At 37.8% G+C, this 19,787-nt stretch overlaps 1 protein-coding gene across 1 annotated transcript in view; it reads left to right on the top strand.

The window, feature by feature from the left end:
* The window catches only part of POF1B (POF1B actin binding protein), a 119,319-nt gene that overhangs the window by 72,890 nt on the left and 26,642 nt on the right, over positions 1-19,787 (top strand). The window contains exon 6 of the mRNA XM_032592065.1: positions 19,256-19,283. Within this exon, the coding sequence (XP_032447956.1) occupies positions 19,256-19,283 (28 nt within the window). The remainder of the gene's footprint in view (positions 1-19,255; positions 19,284-19,787) is intronic.

Here is a 19,787-nt window from a genome sequence, read left to right as displayed (position 1 = left end):
GAATTATACACCATGATCAAGTGGGATTTATTCCAGTGCTGCAGGGCTGGTTCAACATTCGCAAATCAATCAATGTGATGCATCACATTAATAAAAGAAAAGATAAGAACCACGTGATCCTGTCTATCAATGCAGAAAAAGCATTTGACAAAATTCAACATCCCTTCTTAATAAAAATGCTTGAGAACGTCAGGATAGAAGGAACAGATTTAAACATCATAGAGGCCATTTATGAAAAGCCCACAGCTAATTTCATCGTCAGTGGGGAAAAACTGAGAGCTTTCCCCCTGAGATCAGGAACATGACAGGGATGTCGACTCTCACCGCTGTTGTTTAACATAGTGTTGGAAGTTCTAGCATCAGCAATCAGACAACAAAAGGAAATCAAAGCATGAAAATTGGCAAATATGATGTCAAGCTTTCTCTTTTTACAGGATATTATACATGCAAAACCCGATACACTCCACCAAAAGTCTACTAGAACTGATAAATGAATTCAGCAAAGTCATAGGATATAAAATCACTGTATACAAATCAGTTGCAGTCTTATCCACTAATAATGAAACAACAGAAAGACAAATAAAGAAACTGATCCCATTCACAATTGCACCAAGAAGCATAAAATACCTACGAATAAACCTAACCAAAGATGTAAAAGATCTGTATGCTGAAAACTATAGAAAGCTTATGAAGGAAACTGTAGAAGACATAAAGAAATGGGAAAACATTCCATGCTCATGGATTGGAAGAATAAGTATTGTTAAAATGTCATTACTATCCAAAGCAATGTACACATTAAATGCAATCCCAGTCAAAATTGCACCAGCATTCTTCACGGGGCTAGAACAAACAATACTAAAATTTGTATGGAACCACAAAAGATCCCAAATAGCCAAAGTAATTTTGAAGAAGACCAAAGCAGGAGGCATCACAACCCCAGACTTTAGCCTCTACTACAAAGCTGTAATCATCAAGACAGCATGGTATTGGCACAAAAACGGACACATAGACCAATGGAATAGAATAGAAACTCCAGAATTAGACCCACAAATGTATGGCCAACTCATCTTTGACAAAGCAGGAAAGAATATCCAATGGGAAAAAGAGATCTCTTTAACAAATGGTGCTGTGAGAACTGGACAACAACATGCAAAAAGATGAAACTAGACCACTTTCTCACACCATTCACAAAAATAAACTCAAAGTGCATAAAGGACCTGAATGTGAGAAAGGAAACCATCAAAACCCTAGAGGAGAAAGCAGAAAAAACCCTCTCTGACCTCAGCAGCAGAAATTTCATACTTTACACATCTCTAAAAGCAAGGGAATTAAAAGAAAAAATGAACTACTGGGACCTCATGAAGATAAAAATCTGCTCTGCAAAGGAAACAATCAACAAAACTAAAAGTCAACTGATGGAATGGGAAAGGATATTTGCAAATGGCATATGGGACAAAGGGCTAGTATCCAAAATCTATAAAGAGTGCACCAAACTTCACACCCAAAAAACAAATAACCCAGTGAAGAAATGGGCAGCAAACATGAATAGACACTTCTCTAAAGAAGACATCCAGATGGCCAACAGGCACATGAAAAGATGCTCAGCTCCTTATCAGGGAAATACAAATCAAAACCACACTCAGATATCACCTCACGCCAGTCAGAGTGGCTAAAATGAACAAAACAGGAGACAATTGATGCTGACAAGGATGTGGAGAAACGGGAACCCTCTTGCACTGTTGGTGGGAATGCGAATTGGTGCAGCCACTCTGGAAAACAGTGTGGAGGTTCCTCAAAAAATTAAAAATAGACCTACCCTATGACCCAGCAATAGCACTGCTAAGAATTTCCCCAAAGGATATAGGAGTGCTGACGCATAGGGGCACTTGTACCCCAATGTTTATAGCAGCACTGTCAACAATAGCCAAATTATGGAAAGAGCCTAAATGTCCATCAACTGATGAATGGATAAAGAAGTCGTGGTTTGTATGAACAGTGGAATACTACGTGGCAATGAGGAAGAATGAAATCTGGCCTTTTGTAGCAATGTGGATGGGACTGGAGAATGTTATGCTTAGTGCAATAAGTCACACAGAGAAAGACAGATACCATATGTTTTCACTCTTATGTGGATCCTGAGAAATTTAACAGAAGGCCATGGGGAGGGGAAGGAAAAAATAAAGGTTAGAGAGGGAGGGAGCCAAACCATAAGAGACTCTTAAAACTGAGAACAAACTGAGGGTTGATGGGGGGTGGGAGGGAGGGGAGGGTGGGTCTTGGATATTGAGGAGGGCACCTGTTGGAATGAGCACTGGGTGTTGTATGGAACCTAATTTGACCATAAATTTCATATTTAAAGAAGAAACAAAAAGAAAAACAAAACAACAAGAGCCCAGGGCCAAATGGCTTTCCAGGGGAATTCTGCCCAAAAAATTTAAGGAAGAGTTAACACCTATTCTTTTGAAGCTGTTCCAAAAAATAGAAATGGAAGGAAAACTTCCAAACTCTTTCTATGAAGCCAACATTACCTTAATTCCAAAAGCAGACCTAGACCCCACGATAAAGGAGAACTAATGACCAATTTCCCTGATGAACATGGATGCAAAAATCCTCAACAAGGTAGTAGCTAACCAGATACAACAATACATTAAAAAAATTATTCACCACGACCAATTGGGATTTATACCTGGGATGCAAGGCTGGTTCAATATCCACAAAATAAATAACGTGATTCATCACATCAATAAAAGAAAGGAGAAGAACCATAGATCCCCTCAATAGATGCATGGAAAGCGTTTGACATAATACAGCATCCTTTCTTGATAAAAACCGTCAAGAAAGTAGTGATAGAAGGATCATACTTCGAGATCATAAAAGCCATATACAAATGACCTAATGCTAATATCATCCTCAATCGGGAAAAACTGAGAGCTTTCCCCTAAGGTCAGGAAAAACACAGGGATGTCCACTCTCACCACTGTTATTCAACATAGTATTGGAAGTCTTAGCCTCTGCAATCAGACAACACAAAGTAATAAAAGGCATCCAAATCAGCCAGGAAGGGGTCGAACATGATACTATACATGGAAAACCCCAAAGATTCCACCAAAAAAACTGCTAGAAGTGATTCATGAATTCAGCAAACTTGTAGGATATAAAATCAACGCACAGAAATTGGTTGCATTCCTATACACCAACAATGAAGTGACAGAAAGAATAATCAAGGAATTGATCCCATTTACAGTTGCACCAATAACCATAAAACACCTAGGAATAAATCTAACCAAAGAGGTGAAAAATCTATACACTGAAAACTATAGAAAGCTTATGAAAGAAATTGAAGAAAACACAAAAAAATGGAAAAAAGATTCCATGCTTCTGGATAGGAGGAACAAATATTGTTAAAATGTCGATACTACCCAAAGCAATCTACATATTCGATGCAATCCCTATCAAAGTAACACCAGCATTTTTTACAGAGCTAGAACAAATAATCCTAAAATTTGTATGGAACCGGAAAATACCCCAAATAGCCAAAGAAGTCTTGAAAAAGAAAACCAAAGCAGGAGAGGAGACATCACAATCCCAGACTTCAAGCTATACTATCAAAGCTATAATCATCAAGACAGTATGGTACTGGCACAAGAACAGACACTCAGATCAATGGAACAGAATAAAGAACCCATAAATGGACCCAGAAATGTATAGCCAAGTAATCTATGACAAAGCAGGAAAGAATATCCAGTGAAATAAAGACAGTGTCTTCAGCAAGTGGTGCTGGGAAAACTGGACAGCGATATGCAGAAGTATGAACCTGGACCACACTCTTACACTATACACAAAAATAAACTCAAAATGGGTGAAAGACCTAAATTTAAGACAGGAAGCCATCAAAATCCTTGAGGAGAAAGGAGGCACAAACGTCTTTCATCTTGCCTGCAGCAACTTCTTACTGAACACGTCTCTAGAGGCAAGGGAAACAAAAGCAAAAATGAACTACTGGGACCTCATCAAAATAAAAAGCTTCTGCACAGCGAAAGAAACAATCAGTAAAACTAAAAGGCAACTGACAGAATGGAGAAAATATTTGCAAATGACATATCAGATAAAGGGTTAGTATCCAAAATCTATAAAGAACTTACCAAACTCAACATCCAAAAAACAAATAATCCAGTGAAGAAATGGGCAAAAGACATGAATAGACACTTCTCCAAGGAAGACATCAGATGGCCAACGAACACATGAAACAATGCTCAACATCACTCATCATCAGGGAAATACAAGTCAAAACCACAATGAGATACCACATGATACCTGTCATAGTGGCTAACAGTAACAACTCAGGCAACATAAGATATTGGTGAGGATGCAGAGAAAGAGGATCTCTTTTGCATTGTTGGTGGCAATGCACACTGGTGCAGCCACTCTGGAAAACTATATGGAGGTTCCTCAAAAAACTAAAATGCACTACTAGGCATTTATTCACGGGATACAGGTGTGCTGTTTCGAAGGGACACATGCACCCCCATGTTTATAGCAGCACTATCAACAATAGCCAAAGTATGGAAAGAGCCCAAATGTCCATCAATGGATGAATGGATAAAGAAGAAGTGGTATATATATATATATACACCTATATATATATATATATATATATATATATATACACACACACATATATATATACACAATGGAGCATTACTCTGCAATCAAAAAGAATGAAATCTTGCCATTTGCAAGTATGTGGATGGAACTGGAGGGTATTATGCTAAGTGAAACTAGTCAGTCAGAGAAAGACAAAAATCACATGACTTCACTTATATGAGGACTTTAAGAGGCAAAACAGATGAACATAATGGAAGGGAAATGAAAATAATATAAAAACAGGGAGGGGTACAAAGCATAAGAGACTCATAAATATGGAGAACAAATGGAGGGTTACTGGGGGGGTTGTGGGAGGGGGGATGGGCTAAATGGGTTCGGGGCATTAAGGAATCTACTCCTGAAATCATTGTTTCACTATATGCTAACTAATTTGGATGTAATTTTTAAAAATAAAAAATTAAATTAAATAAAAAAAAAGAAAATCAAATGAAATTATCTTTTTAAGAGTTGTATAAGATATTGATCACATCCTAAGGCTTTCCTAAATCATTAATCTTACTTCATATGACAAATTAATATACAGTTTTGATATTTCCTTGATGAGCGTATTTTTTCATTGTGAAATGTGAGACCAAAATTAAATATAATGACTTACAAGGATTTCATCAGTGTCCAAGATAGTAGAAAAATAATTTTCAGAGTCCTGCTTACCATATATTTTGATAAGTAGTGCAATATATGCATTCTAAGTCTTTTTGTAACTGTAAAATATTTCAAAATATAAAAAAATACTGAATATAGTATAATGAACAATTACATGCCCACCCATGATTAAAGTGTACTTATATCAAAAAAAAAGAAGAAGAAGAATTGTGGTGTCTCCAGCTTTGTTTTTGTTTTTCAAGATTGCTTTGGCTGTTCCAGATCTTTTGTGTTTCCATACAAATTTGAGGATTGTTTTTCTAGGTATGTGAAAAATGCTGGTGGTATTTTTTATAGGAATTGCATTAAATGTGCAGATTGCTTTGGGTGGTAAGGACATTTTAACGATATTTGTTCTTCCCATCCATGAGCATGGAATGCCTTTACATTTTTTGTGTTCTCTTCAATTTCTGTCGTCAGTGTTTGATAATTTTCAGAGTACATGTATTTCACTTCTTTGGTTATGTTTATTCCTAGGTATCTTATGGTTTTTGATGTAATTGTAAGTGGGATTGATTCCTTGGTTTCTCTTTCTGCTGCTTCATTACTGGTGTATATAAATGCAACAGATTTCCGTATGTTGCTTTTTTGTGCTGTGAATTTACTGAATTCCTGTATCAGCTCTAGGAGTTTTTGGTGGAGTTTTTGGGTTTTCTATACATAGCATCATGTCATCTGCAAATAGTGAAACTTCTTCCTTGCCAACTTGTATGCCATCTATTTGTTTTTCTTGTCTGATTGCTGTGGCTAGGACTTCCAGTATTATGTAAAACAATGGCAGTGTGAGTAGACATCCCTGCCTTTTTTGTGACCTTAGGGAAAAATGCTTTCAGGTTTTTTTCCCATTGAGGATGATGTCAGCTGTGGATTTTTCATATATGCCCTTTACGATGTTGAGGTATGTTCCCTCTAAATTTATTTTGTTGAAGATTTTTATCATGAATCATTGTTGTAGTTCATCAAATCCTTTCTTTGCATTTATTGAAATGATCATACATTTCTTATCCTTTCTTTTATTAATGTGGTGCATCACTTTGATTCTTTTGTGAATATTTAATGACCCTTGCAGCCTAGAAATAAATCCCACTTGAACATGATGAATGAATTTGTTAATGTATTGTTGGATTTGGTTTGTTAGTGTTTTATTGAGAATTTTTGTCTTCATGTTCATCAGGGATATTTCCCTGTAATTCTATTTTTTAGTGGAGTTTTTATCTAGTTTTTGGTATCAGGGTAATGCTGGCCTCATAGAATGAATTTGTGAGTTTTCTTTCCTTTTCTATATTTTGTGATAATTTGAAAATAATAGGTATTAGGTCTTCTTTAAATGTTTGGTAGAATTTGCCTGTGAAGTCATCTGACACAGGTTTTTTTGGGGACTTTTTGATTACAGATTCAATTTCTTTGCTGGTTATTGCTCTGTTCAAGTTTTCTATTTCTTCCTGTTCCTGTTTTGGAATTTATATGTTTTTAGAAATTTATCCATTTCTTCTAGGTTGTCCAATTAGTTGGCATATAATTTTTCATAATGTTCTCTTATATTTGCTTGTGTTTCTGTCATGTTGGGTATTAATTCTTCTATCTCACTTCTGATTTCATTTATTAGGGTGCATTATCTTTTCTAGTTGATAACTCTCACTAGAGATTTATCAATTTTATTAAGTTTTTCAAAGAACCATCTCCTGGTTTCATTGATCTGTTCTATTGTTTTTATTTGTTTCTATATCATTGATTTCTGTTGTACTCTTTATTAACCCCTTCCTTTTCCTGTGTTTGGGTTTTGTCAGTTCTTCTTTTTCTTGCTCCTTTAGGTATAAGGTTATGTTGTTTATTTAAGATTTTTCTTCCTTCTTGAGGTAGGCCTATATAGCTATATATTTCCCTCTTTGGACTGCTTTTGCTGGATCCCAAAGGTTTTAGACTGTTGTGTTTTCATTTTCATTTGCTTCCATATATTTTTTATTTCTTCTTTGATTTCCTGTTTAACCAATTCACTGTTTAGTAGCATGTTGTTTAAGCTCGATGTATTTGTGGCCTTTCCAAGTTTTTTCTTGTGAGTGACTTCTAGTTTCATAGTGTTGTGGTCACAAAAGGTGCATGGTATGATATCAATCTTTGTGTATTTGTTGAGGCCTGTTTTGTAACCTAGTATGTGATCTATTCTGAGAATGTTCCACATGCTCTTGAAAACAATGTGTATTCTCCTGTTTTATGATGAAATGTTCTGAATATATTGGTTAAGTCCATGTGGTCTTGTGTGTCATTCAAGGCCATTGTTTTCTTGTTGATTTTCTGTTTGGATGATCTGTCCATTTATGTAAGCGAGGCATTAAAGTCCCCTACTATTATTATATTATTATCCATTAATTCTTTTATGTTTGTTATTAAATATTTTCTGTATTTGGGTGCTCCCATGTTGGATGCATAAATATTTACAATCGTTATATCTTCTTGTTGGATTATTCCCTTTATGATTATATAATGCCCTTCTTTGTCTCTTGTTACAGTATTTGCTTCTAAGTCCAGTCTGTCTGATACAAGTACTGTTACTCTAGCTTTAGACATCCATTTGTGTGATAAATGTTTCTCCATCCCCTCACTTTCTTTTTTTTTTAAATTTTTTTTTTTAATTTTTTTTTTCAACGTTTATTTATTTTTGGGACAGAGAGAGACAGAGCATGAACGGGGGAGGGGCAGAGAGAGAGGGAGACACAGAATCGGAAACAGGCTCCAGGCTCCGAGCCGTCAGCCCAGAGCCTGACGCGGGGCTCGAACTCACGGACCGCGAGATCGTGACCTGGCTGAAGTCGGACGCTTAACCGACTGCGCCACCCAGGCGCCCCATCCATCCCCTCACTTTCAATCTGCAAGTGTTTTTAGGTCTAAAGTGAGTCTCTTCTAAGCACTATATAGGTGACCCTTTTTTTTTATTATTAATTCTGACATGCTATGTCTTTGGATTGGAGCATTTAGTCCATTTATATTCAAAATAATTATTAATTTAAATGTATTTGTTGCCATTTTACTTTGTCGTTGTCTGGAGATATTTTCTGATCTTTTCTTATATTTGTCACTGTTGGCCTCTCCTTTGTATCAAAGAGTCCCTTTGAATATTTCATGCATGGCTAGTTTTGTGGTCATGAATTCCTTTAGTTTTTGTTTTTTGGGAAACGATCTCTCTTTCTATTCTGCATGTTAGACTTGCTGGATGGAATATTCTTGACTGAAGATTTTTCCCAATTAGCACTTTGAATATATCATGCCACTCCCTTCTGGCTTGCCAAGTTTCTGTTGAGAAATCTCCAGCTAGCCTTACGAGTCTTCCATTGTAAGTTAAGGACTTCTCTTGTCTTGCCACTTTTATGATTTTTTTCTTTTTCACTATATTTTGCAAATTTAATTATAATATGTCTTAGTGTTGGCCTGCTTTTGTTGGTTTTGATGAGACTTATCTGTGATCTGATCCATCCTGGATCTGGATGTCTGTTTCCTTCCCTAGATTAAGGAAGTTTTCATCTATTTCTTCAAATAAATTTTATGTCCCCCTTTCTCTCTCTTCTTCATCTGGGACTTCTATAATATGAATGTTATTACATTTGATATAGTCATTCAGATCCTTAAATCTATTCTCATATTCCATGAATTCTTCTCTCTTTTGTTAAGCCTCATTATTTTCCATTATTTTGTCTTCAGGGTCACTAATTCATTCTTCTGCTTCTTCTAGTCTGCTGTTCATTGCATCAAGCTTGTTTCCAATCTCATTTATTGCATTATTCATCTCTGATTGCTTCATTGTTAACTATTTTATCTGTGTTTAAGGGTCTCCCTGATGTCTTCGATTCTTCTCTCAAGCCTAGTGGGTATCCTTATGATTGTTGCTTTAAATTCTCCATCAAACAGATTACTTATATCTGTTTTGCTTACATCTTTGGTAGTGGCCTTATCTTGTTCTTTCATTTGGGACAGATTCTTCTGTCAGCATTTTGTGTAAGTCTCTGCCTTCTTTTCTGTGTAGGAAAAGCCAGTTATGCATACTGATACTAAAAGTAATAGCTTTATGAAGAAGAGGTCATGTAGTGCTCAGGGCGTGGCACTTCAGGGAGTGTCTCAGGTGTGTACTGTGTGCACTCTACTGTGGTGTTTTCACTGTTCTATCATTCAAGCAAGTTATCTGCAGATGTTCTCCTTGCCTACTGTGGGCAGGTTTTTGTCCCTGGCCTGAGTATGGTGAGTTTTAACTAGGTGTGCTCTGGTGTGCTTGTGAAATGAGACCTGACACCAACTCCACCAGAGCCATGGCCCTGCAGAACTCTCTGGTCAGGAGATGTGGTGTCAGCAAGGGTTTGTGCCGGTCTTCTGGAGGAGGGGCCCGCCATGCTGGTATTAAGCTAATTTTGACTTAGAAGGACAGTCTCCCTGGGGTGCAGGGATTGGGCTTGGTATAAGAATGTTTGGCAGCCTGTGTCCCTGCTGAGCTGCTTACTACAAGTGGCACTGTGTTTTTGCTGAGTAGCAGGGTGGGAAGTGGTGCCAGCCAGCTCCTTTCTTCTCAGAGAGGTGTCTCTGTGAAAGCTGACTTCAGTTTGCTCTGAGAAGAGTGAATAATCTCCCCACTGTTTGCCTCAAGCATGCTTCAGATCTTTGTTGCCATGCCATCTGCTCCCCTGTTGTTTGCCTGCCTTCGGGTAGTGCCTTCAGGACTCTATCCCAGCCAAGCCTGCTACCCTTTAAAATTCTAGGCTTTAAGCCCTGTTGACTGCAAGTTCTGACTAAATTTTGCCCCTCTCATTTTCCAAGCCAGTGGCTTTGTGGAAACATTCTCCTTCAGAGTTTCCTTCTGTGCTTCTCTCTCTTCCTCTCTTTCTCTATCTCTCTCTGTCTCTTCTCTGTGACCCTGGTTTTCCCCCCAAAGTACCTAGGATCTATTTCTCCCCTAAACCACATATCTGCACTTCCTACCTTCTTTGATGTGGCCTGTTCTCCCCCCTCCTTTTTTTTAACATTTCTTTTTTTTCTTTTAATATTTTTGAGAGAGAGACATAGAGAACAAGCAGGGGAGGGGAAGAGAGAGAGACACAGAATCTGAAGCAGTCTCAAGGCTCCGAGCTATCAGCACAGAACCTGACATGGGGCTTGAACTCACAAACCATGAGATCGTGACCTGAGCCAAAGTTGGATGCTTAACTGACTGAGCCACCCAGGTTCACCTCTTCTCTATGTTTAATTGTGGAGTTTGTTTTATCACTCTTCAGGTCAATTTCTGGGGTATTTAGTATGATTTTATAGTAATCTAGTTGTGTTTGTGGGAAGAGGGGAACCTAGGGTCCTCCTACTCTGAAACCATATTGTTCTTTCTCCTGCTCCTGTTTTTTTTCTGCCCATTGTAATTCCAACTATCACTCCCCAAGGCTGGATGGAGGTGTAATTCACATTGGTCTCTCCAACTCTCTGCTCTTATCTCTTTGTTTCCACTCTCTTTCTTTCTTTCCCTCTTCTTTTGTCTCCACTTAATCTCCTTTCTCCATGTTACAATTTAGCAATGAGTGGATGCAGGGTCAGAATTAAAGAAGGTTGTCTCATTAAACCATTCTGGTTACTTTAAAAAAATGCAGTATTAAGTCCTGTTGATTGTTAATTGCTCTATTTCTGTTTTGTTTTCTTATCTGTAGAAAGAAATGATTAGGGACATGTGTACTAGGTTGGTTTGGGCAGTGGAATTTTTAACATAAAGGTCCATTAATAACTGTGATTATTTCAGTTAATAGTAATGGAATATGACTAAAGTATTGATTCATATTTTTAACTTGTTGTAACTCCCAGTATATGCATGCAGTTTCTTTAGTAAAACATTTAAAAAGTACAGAATATTTTATTTATTTATTTTACTAGGGCTTCCCCACAATTTCTATTTTGGGCAATATAGGAAATGCCACATACATACATACAGATGATCGCAAATATGTAGTCATGCCTTGGGTAAATTTAACCTTCAGTTTTCTTCCTCCACATTAGCATATATATTTTTATAAATATATGCAAGAGGTTTTGCACAGTAAGAGACCTTCTTATCTCTGCAAGCAATATATTACCATAAGCAGTTACTTAGAAGGTAAAGGTAGGAGATAATGTCCTAACATATCTCTAATATATTTTTCTTTTATATCAAAGATATGTCACTCATATACCTCTGATTTTATACAAGCATCTTTAAAATATACAAGCACCTTTAAAATATTCTGCCTTGTTGTCAGAACATGTGTAGTATGTTTTTGTTTGAGAAGTACATTCACCATATATTTTGTGCCAAATTCTTCAATGAAGCACAGATAAAACAAGTAGTCAGAAATAAAGACCTGTCTGTTGCCACTGACACTGAAACTGTATCCTTTTCCACTTTCATCACTCCCCAAAGAAGCAAGTGCCCGACTGGTATAATCACTAAGAATTCTTTTGTGGTATTTGCCTACCTAACATAGCTTCACAAAGGGTCTTCTAACCCTGGTGCTCAAATCCTCATTTTGATGTTGGAAGTTATATCATCCCACTAGAATTTTGGTCATGTTGCTTAAAGCTCTGTCTCTATGTAAATATCCAGGCATGTGTAAGGTTTTGTCACTGCCATATATACTGTAGTGTAGATTGAATGAATTTATATTGCAAGTTTTGATTTTGATGAAAGGGTATGGAATAACTTGAAGACTCTATACAGAGAAGTTGGACTCAGCACTGAAAGTGAATGATACAAGAGAAAATGTGGGTGGAGAGAGAGAACAACTATTATTGTTATTCATTCACTCAGGCAGGATTTATTACAAAGCACCAAGGACTTCTACATCTAGTCATAAACAGATTAGTGCTAGTGCATGGCAGTAACTGATTCTGTATATTCTTTTGGCTTGTTATTTTGATATTGTTCATTTTTTATTTAAATACAATTTATTGTCAATTGTTTTTCATACAACACCCACTGCTCATCCCAAGTGCTCTCCTCCATGCCCAACATCCATTTTCCACTCTCCCCCACCCCCCATCAAACCTCAGTTTGTTCTCAGTCCTTAAGAGTCTTTTATGGTTTGCCTCCCTCCCTCTCTATAACTTTTTTTCCCCTTCCCCTCCCCCATGATCTTCTGCTAAGGTTCCCAGGATCCACATATGAGTTAAAGCATATGGTATCTGTCTTCCTCTGCCTGACTTATTTCACTTAGCATAATACATTCCAGCTCCATCCACGTTGCTGCAAATAGCCATATTTCATTCTTTCTCATTGCCAAATAGTATTCCATTGTATATATAAAGCACATTCTCTTTATCCATTGATCAGGTGATGGACATTTAAGCTCTTTCCATAATCTGGCTATTGTTGAAAGTGCTGCTATAAACATTGGGGTACAAGTGTCCCTACGCATCAGCACTCCTGTATCCCTTGGATAAATTCCTAGCAGCCTATTGCTGGGTCATAGGGTAGTTCTATTTTTAATTTTTTGACGAACCTCCACACTGTTTTCCAGAGTGGCTGCACCAGTTTGCATTCCCATCAGCAGTGCAAGAGGGTTCCCATTTCTCCACATTCTTGCCAGCATCTATAGTTTCCTGATTTGTTCATTTTAGCCACTCTGACTGCTGTGAGGTGGTATCTGAGTGTGGTTTTGATTTGTATTTCCCTGATGAGGAGCGACGTTGAGCATCTTTTCATGTGCCTGTTGGCCATCTGGATGTCTTCTTTAGAGAAGTGTCTATTCATGTATTCTGCCCATTTCTTCACTGGATTATTTGCTTTTCGGGTGTGGAGTTTGGTGAGGTCTTTACAGATTTTGGATACTAGCTCTTTATCTGATATGTCATTTGCAAATATCTTTTCCCATTCTGTTGGTTGCCTTTTAGTTTTGTTGATTGTTTCCTTTTCAGTGCCGAAGTTTTTTGTCTTGATGAGGTCCCAATAATTCATTTTTGCTTTTAATTCCCTTGCCTTTGGAGATGTGTTGATTGAGAAATTGCTGCAGCTGCACTCAAAGAGATATTTTCCTGCTCTTGGCTCTAGGATTTTGATGGTTTCCTGTCTCACATTCAGGTCTTTCATCCATTTTGAGTTTATTTTTGTGAATGGTATAAGAAAGTAGTCTAGTTTCATTCTTCTGCATGTTGCTGTCTAGTTGTCCCAGCACCATTTGTTAAAGAGACAGTCTTTTTTTCCCTTGGATACTCTTTCTTGCTTTGTCAAAGATTAGTTGGCCATACTTTTGTGGGCCCAAATCTGAGTTCTCTTTTCTATTCCATTGGTTTATGTGTCTGTTTTTGTGTCAATACCATGTTGTCTTGATGATTACAGTTGATAGTAGAGTCTAAACTATGGGATTGTGATGCCTCCTGCTTTGGTTTTCTTCTTTGATAGTACTTTGGCTACACGAGCACTTTGTGGTTCCATACAAATTTTAGGGTTGTTTGATCTGCTTTGAGAACAATGCTGGTGTAATTTTTATTGGGATTGTATTGAAGATGTAGACTGTTTTGGGTAGTATTGACATTTTAACAATATTTATTCCAATCCATGAGCACGGAATGTTTTTCCATTTCTTTGTCTCTTCTTCACTTTCCTTCATAAGTATTCTATAGTTTTCAACATAAAGATCCTTTAAATCTTTGGTTAGGTTTATTCCTAGGTATTTTATGGTTCTTGGTGTAATTGTGAATGAGATCAGTTTCTTTATTTCTCTTTCTGTTTCTTCATTATTGGTGTATAAAAATGCAAACAATTTCTGTACATTAATTTTGTACCTTGTGACTTTGCTGAATTTATGTATCAATTATATTAGACTTTTGGTGGAGTCTGTCGGGTTTTCCAGGTAGTGTATCATGTCCTCTGCAAAAAGTGAAAGTTTGATTTAATCTTTGCTGATGTTGATGCTTTTTTTACATTTAGTTGTCTGATTGCTGATACTAGGACTTACAACACTATGTTACACATAGCGGACATCACAGAGAGTGGACATCCCTGTCATGTTCCTGATCCCAGGGGGAAAGTTCTCAGTTTTTCCCCATTGAGGATGATATTACCTGTGGGCCTTTCATAAATGGCTTCTATGATGTTTAAGTATGTTCCTTCTATTCTGACTTTCTTGAGGGTTTTCATCAAGAAATGATGCTGTATTTTGTCAAATGATTTTTCTGCATCCATTGACAGGATCATGTGGTTCTTATATTTTCTTTTATTAATATGATGTATCAAATTGATTGATTTCCAAATATTGAACCAGTCCTGCAGCCCAGGAATGAATCCCACTTGATCATGATGAATAATTCTCTTTATATGCTGTTGACTTCACTTTGCTAGTATCTTGTTGAGAATTTTTGCATCCATGTTCATCAGGGATATTGGCCTGTAGTTCTCTTTTTTTGCTGGGTCTCTATCTGGTTTAGGAATCAAAGTAATGCTGGCTTCGTAGAATGAGTCTGTAATTTTTCCTTCCCTTTCTATTTTTTGGAACAGCTTGAGAAGGACAGGTATTAACTCTGCTTTAAATGTCTGGTAGAATTCCCCAGTGAAGCCATCTGGGCCAGGACTCTTATTTGTTGAGAGATTTTTGGTGACTGATTCAATTTCTTCACTAATTATGGACCTGTTCAAATTTTCTATTTCCATATGATCCATTTGAGTTTTGGAAGTGGGTGGGTGCTTAGGAATTTGTCCATTTCTTCCAGGTTGTCCAGTTTGTTAGCATATAATTTTTCATAGTATTCCTTGATAATTACTGTATTTCTGAGGAATTGGTTGTCATAATTCCATTTTCATTTGTGATTTTATCTATTTGGGTCCTCTCTCTTTTCTTTTTGAGAAACCTGGCTAGAGGTTTATTAATTTTGTTTATTTTTTCAAAAAGCCAACCCTTAGTTTCACTGATCTGTTCTAGTGTGTTTTTGATTCTATATTGTTTATTTCTGCTATGTTCTTTATTATTTCTCTTCTGCTGGCTTTGGGGTGTCTTTCCTGTTCTGCTTTTCTTTCCTTTAGGTGTGCTGTTATATTTTGTATTTGGGATTTTTCTTGTTTCTTGAGATAGGCTTGGGTTGCAATGTATTTTCCTCTCAGGACTGCCTTCGCTGCATCCGAAAGCATTTAGATTGTTGTCTTTTCATTTTAATTTGTTTGCGTACATTTTCGAATTTCTTTTCTAATTGCCTGGTTGACCCATTTGTTCTTTAGTAGGGTGTTCTTTAACCTCCATGCCTTTGGAGGTTTTCCAGACCTTTTCCTGTGGTTGATTTCAAGTTTCATAGCATTGTGATCTGAAAGTGTTCATGGTATGATCTCAATTCTTTTATATTTATTGAGGGCCGTTTGTGACCCAGTATGGATCTATCTTGGAGAATGTTCCATGTACACTCAAGAAGAAAGTATATTCTGCTGCTTTGGGATGTAGAGTTCTAAATATATCTGTCAAATCCATCTGGTCCAATGTATCATTCAAAGCCATTGTTTCTTTACTGATTCTGTGTCCAGATGATCTGTCTATTGTTTTAAGTGGAGTATTAAAGTCCCCTGCAATTACCACATTCTTATCAATAAGATTGCTTATGTTTGTGATTAATTGTTTTAAATATTTGGGTGCCTTCGAATTTGGTGCATAGACATTTATAACTGTTAGTTCTTCCTGATGGATAGATCCTGTAATTATTACCTAGTGCCCTTCTTCATCTCTTGTTACAGACTTTAATTTAAAGTCTAGTTTGTCTGATATAAGTATGGCTACTCCAGCTTGCCTATGACTTTGAGTAGCATGATAGATAGTTCTCCATCCCTTCATTTTGAATCTGAAGGTGTCCTCAGGTCTAAAATGAGTCTCTTGTAGACAGAAAATAGATGGGTCTTCTTTTTATCCATACTGATACCCTATGTCTTTTGATTGGAGCATTTAGTCCATTTACATTCAGTGTTATTTTTGAAAGATATGGGTTTAGTCATTGTGATGTCCGTAGCTTTCATGCTTGTAGTGATGTCTCTGGTACTTTGTGGTCCTTGCAACATTTCACTCACAGAATCCTCCTTAGGATCTCTTGTAGGGCTGGTTTAGTGGTGATGAATTCCTTCAGTTTTTGTTTGTTTGGGAAAACCTTTATCTCTCCTATTCTGAATGACAGACCTTCTGGACAGAGAATTTTCGGCTGCATGTTTTTCCTGTTCATCACATTGAAGATTTCCTGCCATTCCTTTGTGGCATGCCAAGTTTCAGTAGATAGATCTGCCACTACTCTTATGGGTTTACTTTTGTAAGTTAGAGCGTGTTTATCCCTAGCTGCTTTCAGAATTTTCTCTTTATCCTTGTATTTTTCCAGTTTCACTATGATATGTCATGCAGAAGATTGAATCAAGTTATGTCTGAAGGGATTTCTCTGTGCCTCTTGTGTTTCACTGCCTTTTTCCTTCCCCAGATCAGGGAAGTTCTCACCTATGATTCATTCAAGTGCATTTTCAGACCCTTTCTCTCTCTTTTCTTCTTCTGGAATTCCCATGATACAGATATTGTTCCAGTTGATTGCATCACTTAATTCTCTAATTTTCCCCTCTTGATCCTGGATTTTTTAATCTTTCTTTTTCTCAGCTTCCTCTTTTTCCATAATTTTATCTTCTAATTCACCTATTCTCCCCTCTGCCTCTTCAATTTGTGCTGTGGCCGCCTCCATTTTATTTTGCTCCTCATTTATAGCATTTATTAATTCATTGTGACTGATTTTTAGTTCCTTAATCTCTGCAGTAATAGATTCTCTGCTGTCTTCTATGCCTTCTTCAAGCCCAGTGATTAATCTTATGACTATTATTCTAAATTCTTATTCAGTTATATTGCTTATATCTGTTTAAATCAATTCTTTAGCTTTCAGTTCTTCCTGGATTTTCTTTTGCATGGAATTCTTCCATTTCATCATTTTGGCTACTTTTCTGTCCCTTTTGAGTTTTAAAAGCTTCTTATGTGCTCTGTACCTGTGAGCACTCTTATATTAAAGGGGGGTCATACACTGTTCAGGACCTGGCCCTTCAGTAGGTGTTTTTTTGGGGAGTGTTACTTGCTCTGTGTTGTCCCGACTTTGGTCATTTTATTTCTCTACTTGTAGTGATGTTTTGGACCCTCCACAAGATCTGCTTTGAGTTGTTATTTGAAGTAGCCCTGGAAAGGAAAACAAACAGAAAAACCAACAGGAAACAAAGACAGGCAAACACACAGACAAATAAAACAAACAGACAGACCAGACACACACACACATAAAACAAACTAATCCAAAAGCAAAAAAGCAGAAACACCAGCTACAAGTAAAGAAAAGGGTGGAGGCAGTGCTGATGGAAGAGCATATACAAATAGAGAAATGACAGGGGTGGGGACAAAGAGAAAATAAACATTGACTGGGCAGAGAGGCTAAATGGCCTTATCCAGAGAGAGAGAAAGAAAGAAAATAAAGAAGGAGGTGGGGGAAAAATAAAAGATAAAATTACCCAGACAGAGAAACTATGGCTTGATTATTCCAAAGAGAGAGAAAGGAAAGTAGAGAAGGTGGTGAAGAACATGTATGAAGAGAATGGATTAAATATGTCTGCTTAAACAAACCAACAACCAGAGTAACCAGCCTAGAGGAGGGAAGAGATAAGAAGGGAATATATATCTAAGTAACAAGAATTGTCCGAGAATTAATCCAGGGTCTGCAGCAGCACTGGTCTGGATGATAGAGCCCTTTGGTTTCACAGCATCTGTCCTGCTCCAGCAGATATTCAGTGACCAGGCATGGAGGGGCGTGGTTTGGTGTAGGCTGGTTCCGCCTCCACTATGGGCCCCGGACAGATCCCTGAGGTCTCGCCTTGGTGGTGCAGGGGTGGGGGGGGGGTGGGGGATGGTGATCCCCCAGCCTCTTCTCCATGGGGCTTGGTGGACTCCATTTGAGTCGTCCTCACTGTGCAGCAGGCGCAGATGGGGCGGGCCTTCTCGCTCCCCTGACTCCCCTGACCAGCGCTTGGCTAGGATTCAAAGTCCCATTCTGTCTGCTCTGGCACTAAGGAAGTGCCTCTCTGTGCAGCCTGGGATCAAAGTCCCATTCTGTCTGCTCTGCAACTGAGGAAGTGCCTCTCTGTGCAGCCTGATATGTGCTCCCAGCTGGCTTTGTCTATGCCGCAGCACTTCAGGGAGGACCACCTTTTCCTGCTGCAGACTGTATTGCTGACATCCCCGCTGAACCCCGGGATGGCAGAGGCAGGCAAGCTTTGTCCTTTCCCACAGCACTCCAAAGAGGGGACTGGTTTCTTCTACTGTGGACTGCACCCCTGACCTACCACTGAAACCAGGGCTGGCTCTCCTCCTCCCCAGGTGTGCAAATGGGTCAGCTGGCCCCAGTCCAAGAAAGCCCCGCAGTTAGAGATGGTATCACTCTCAGTCCCAGCCCGAGGTTATCTTTTGTCCAGATACAGTCGTATGTTTCCCCAGCAACTGTTTCTCTTCCCTTTGTCTCTCCACAAAAGGGGATCCCTCCCCTCTGTGCTTACGTGGCCCATTTTATCTCCCCCATTTCTCAATCACCTACTTATAGCCCGTCGAGGATGTTCCAGTGACTCCTTTTTAGACTCAGTCTCTTTTCCTCCCAGACTCTTGGGGGTTCAAAGTCCTTTGGCTTCAGCACTTCTTTGAGAGATGCCGGAAGTTTGGATCACCCCACTTCTCTGCCATGTTGGCCTCTTCCTCTCCCTAATCAATATTGTTCATTTTTAGTAGATTAACTAGTTTCAGGAAAATTATCTTTATTTTTCATAAGTGCCATTTTAGTTAGCTTAAAATTTCTTATTTGAATTGTAAATTGAATTGTTGTTATTATGATATATTAAAACATAAGATAAAAGAATTAGAAACACTAGCATTTATATATGATCAATACATACATTTTCTTAAGGTTGTCTATCTTTTTATTTTCATTCTTGCAGCAAAGAGGACTTTGAGTCTACAGATGAGGTAAGTGCAAAAATAGTTGAAAATCAAATATAGGTGATAACAAAGCAGATTCTGATATTTGCACCAATAATACTGTTTTAGTTTGGTACATTTATTAGACTGGAAACACAGATTAGTGAAAGATATAATGATCATTTTGTCTTTAAAATGATAGAACCATTTATATGTTTGTAATTATGGGGCACCTGGGTGGCTCAGTTGGGGAAGCATCCGACTTCAGTTCAGGTCATGATCTTACAGTTGGTGGGTTCAAGCCCCAGGTTGGGCTCTGTGCTGACCATGCAGATCCTGGAGCCTGTTTCAGATTCTGTGTCTCCCTCTCTCTCTGCCTTTCCCCTGCTCACACTCCATCTCTCTGTGTCTCTCAAAAATAAATTAAAATGTTATTTTTTTTTATATTTTTCTAATGGCTATAAAAGTAATAATCATAAAGGTAATAATTATTAATGTGAAAAATATTTCATCAACTGTTGTTTATGACTTTGTCTTTGCTTATCAAAACAT

This window comes from Lynx canadensis, chromosome X (assembly GCF_007474595.2).
Source record: "Lynx canadensis isolate LIC74 chromosome X, mLynCan4.pri.v2, whole genome shotgun sequence".
In the NCBI taxonomy this organism is placed as follows: Eukaryota; Metazoa; Chordata; class Mammalia; order Carnivora; family Felidae; genus Lynx; species Lynx canadensis.
This window is presented reverse-complemented; position numbering and strand designations above follow the sequence as displayed.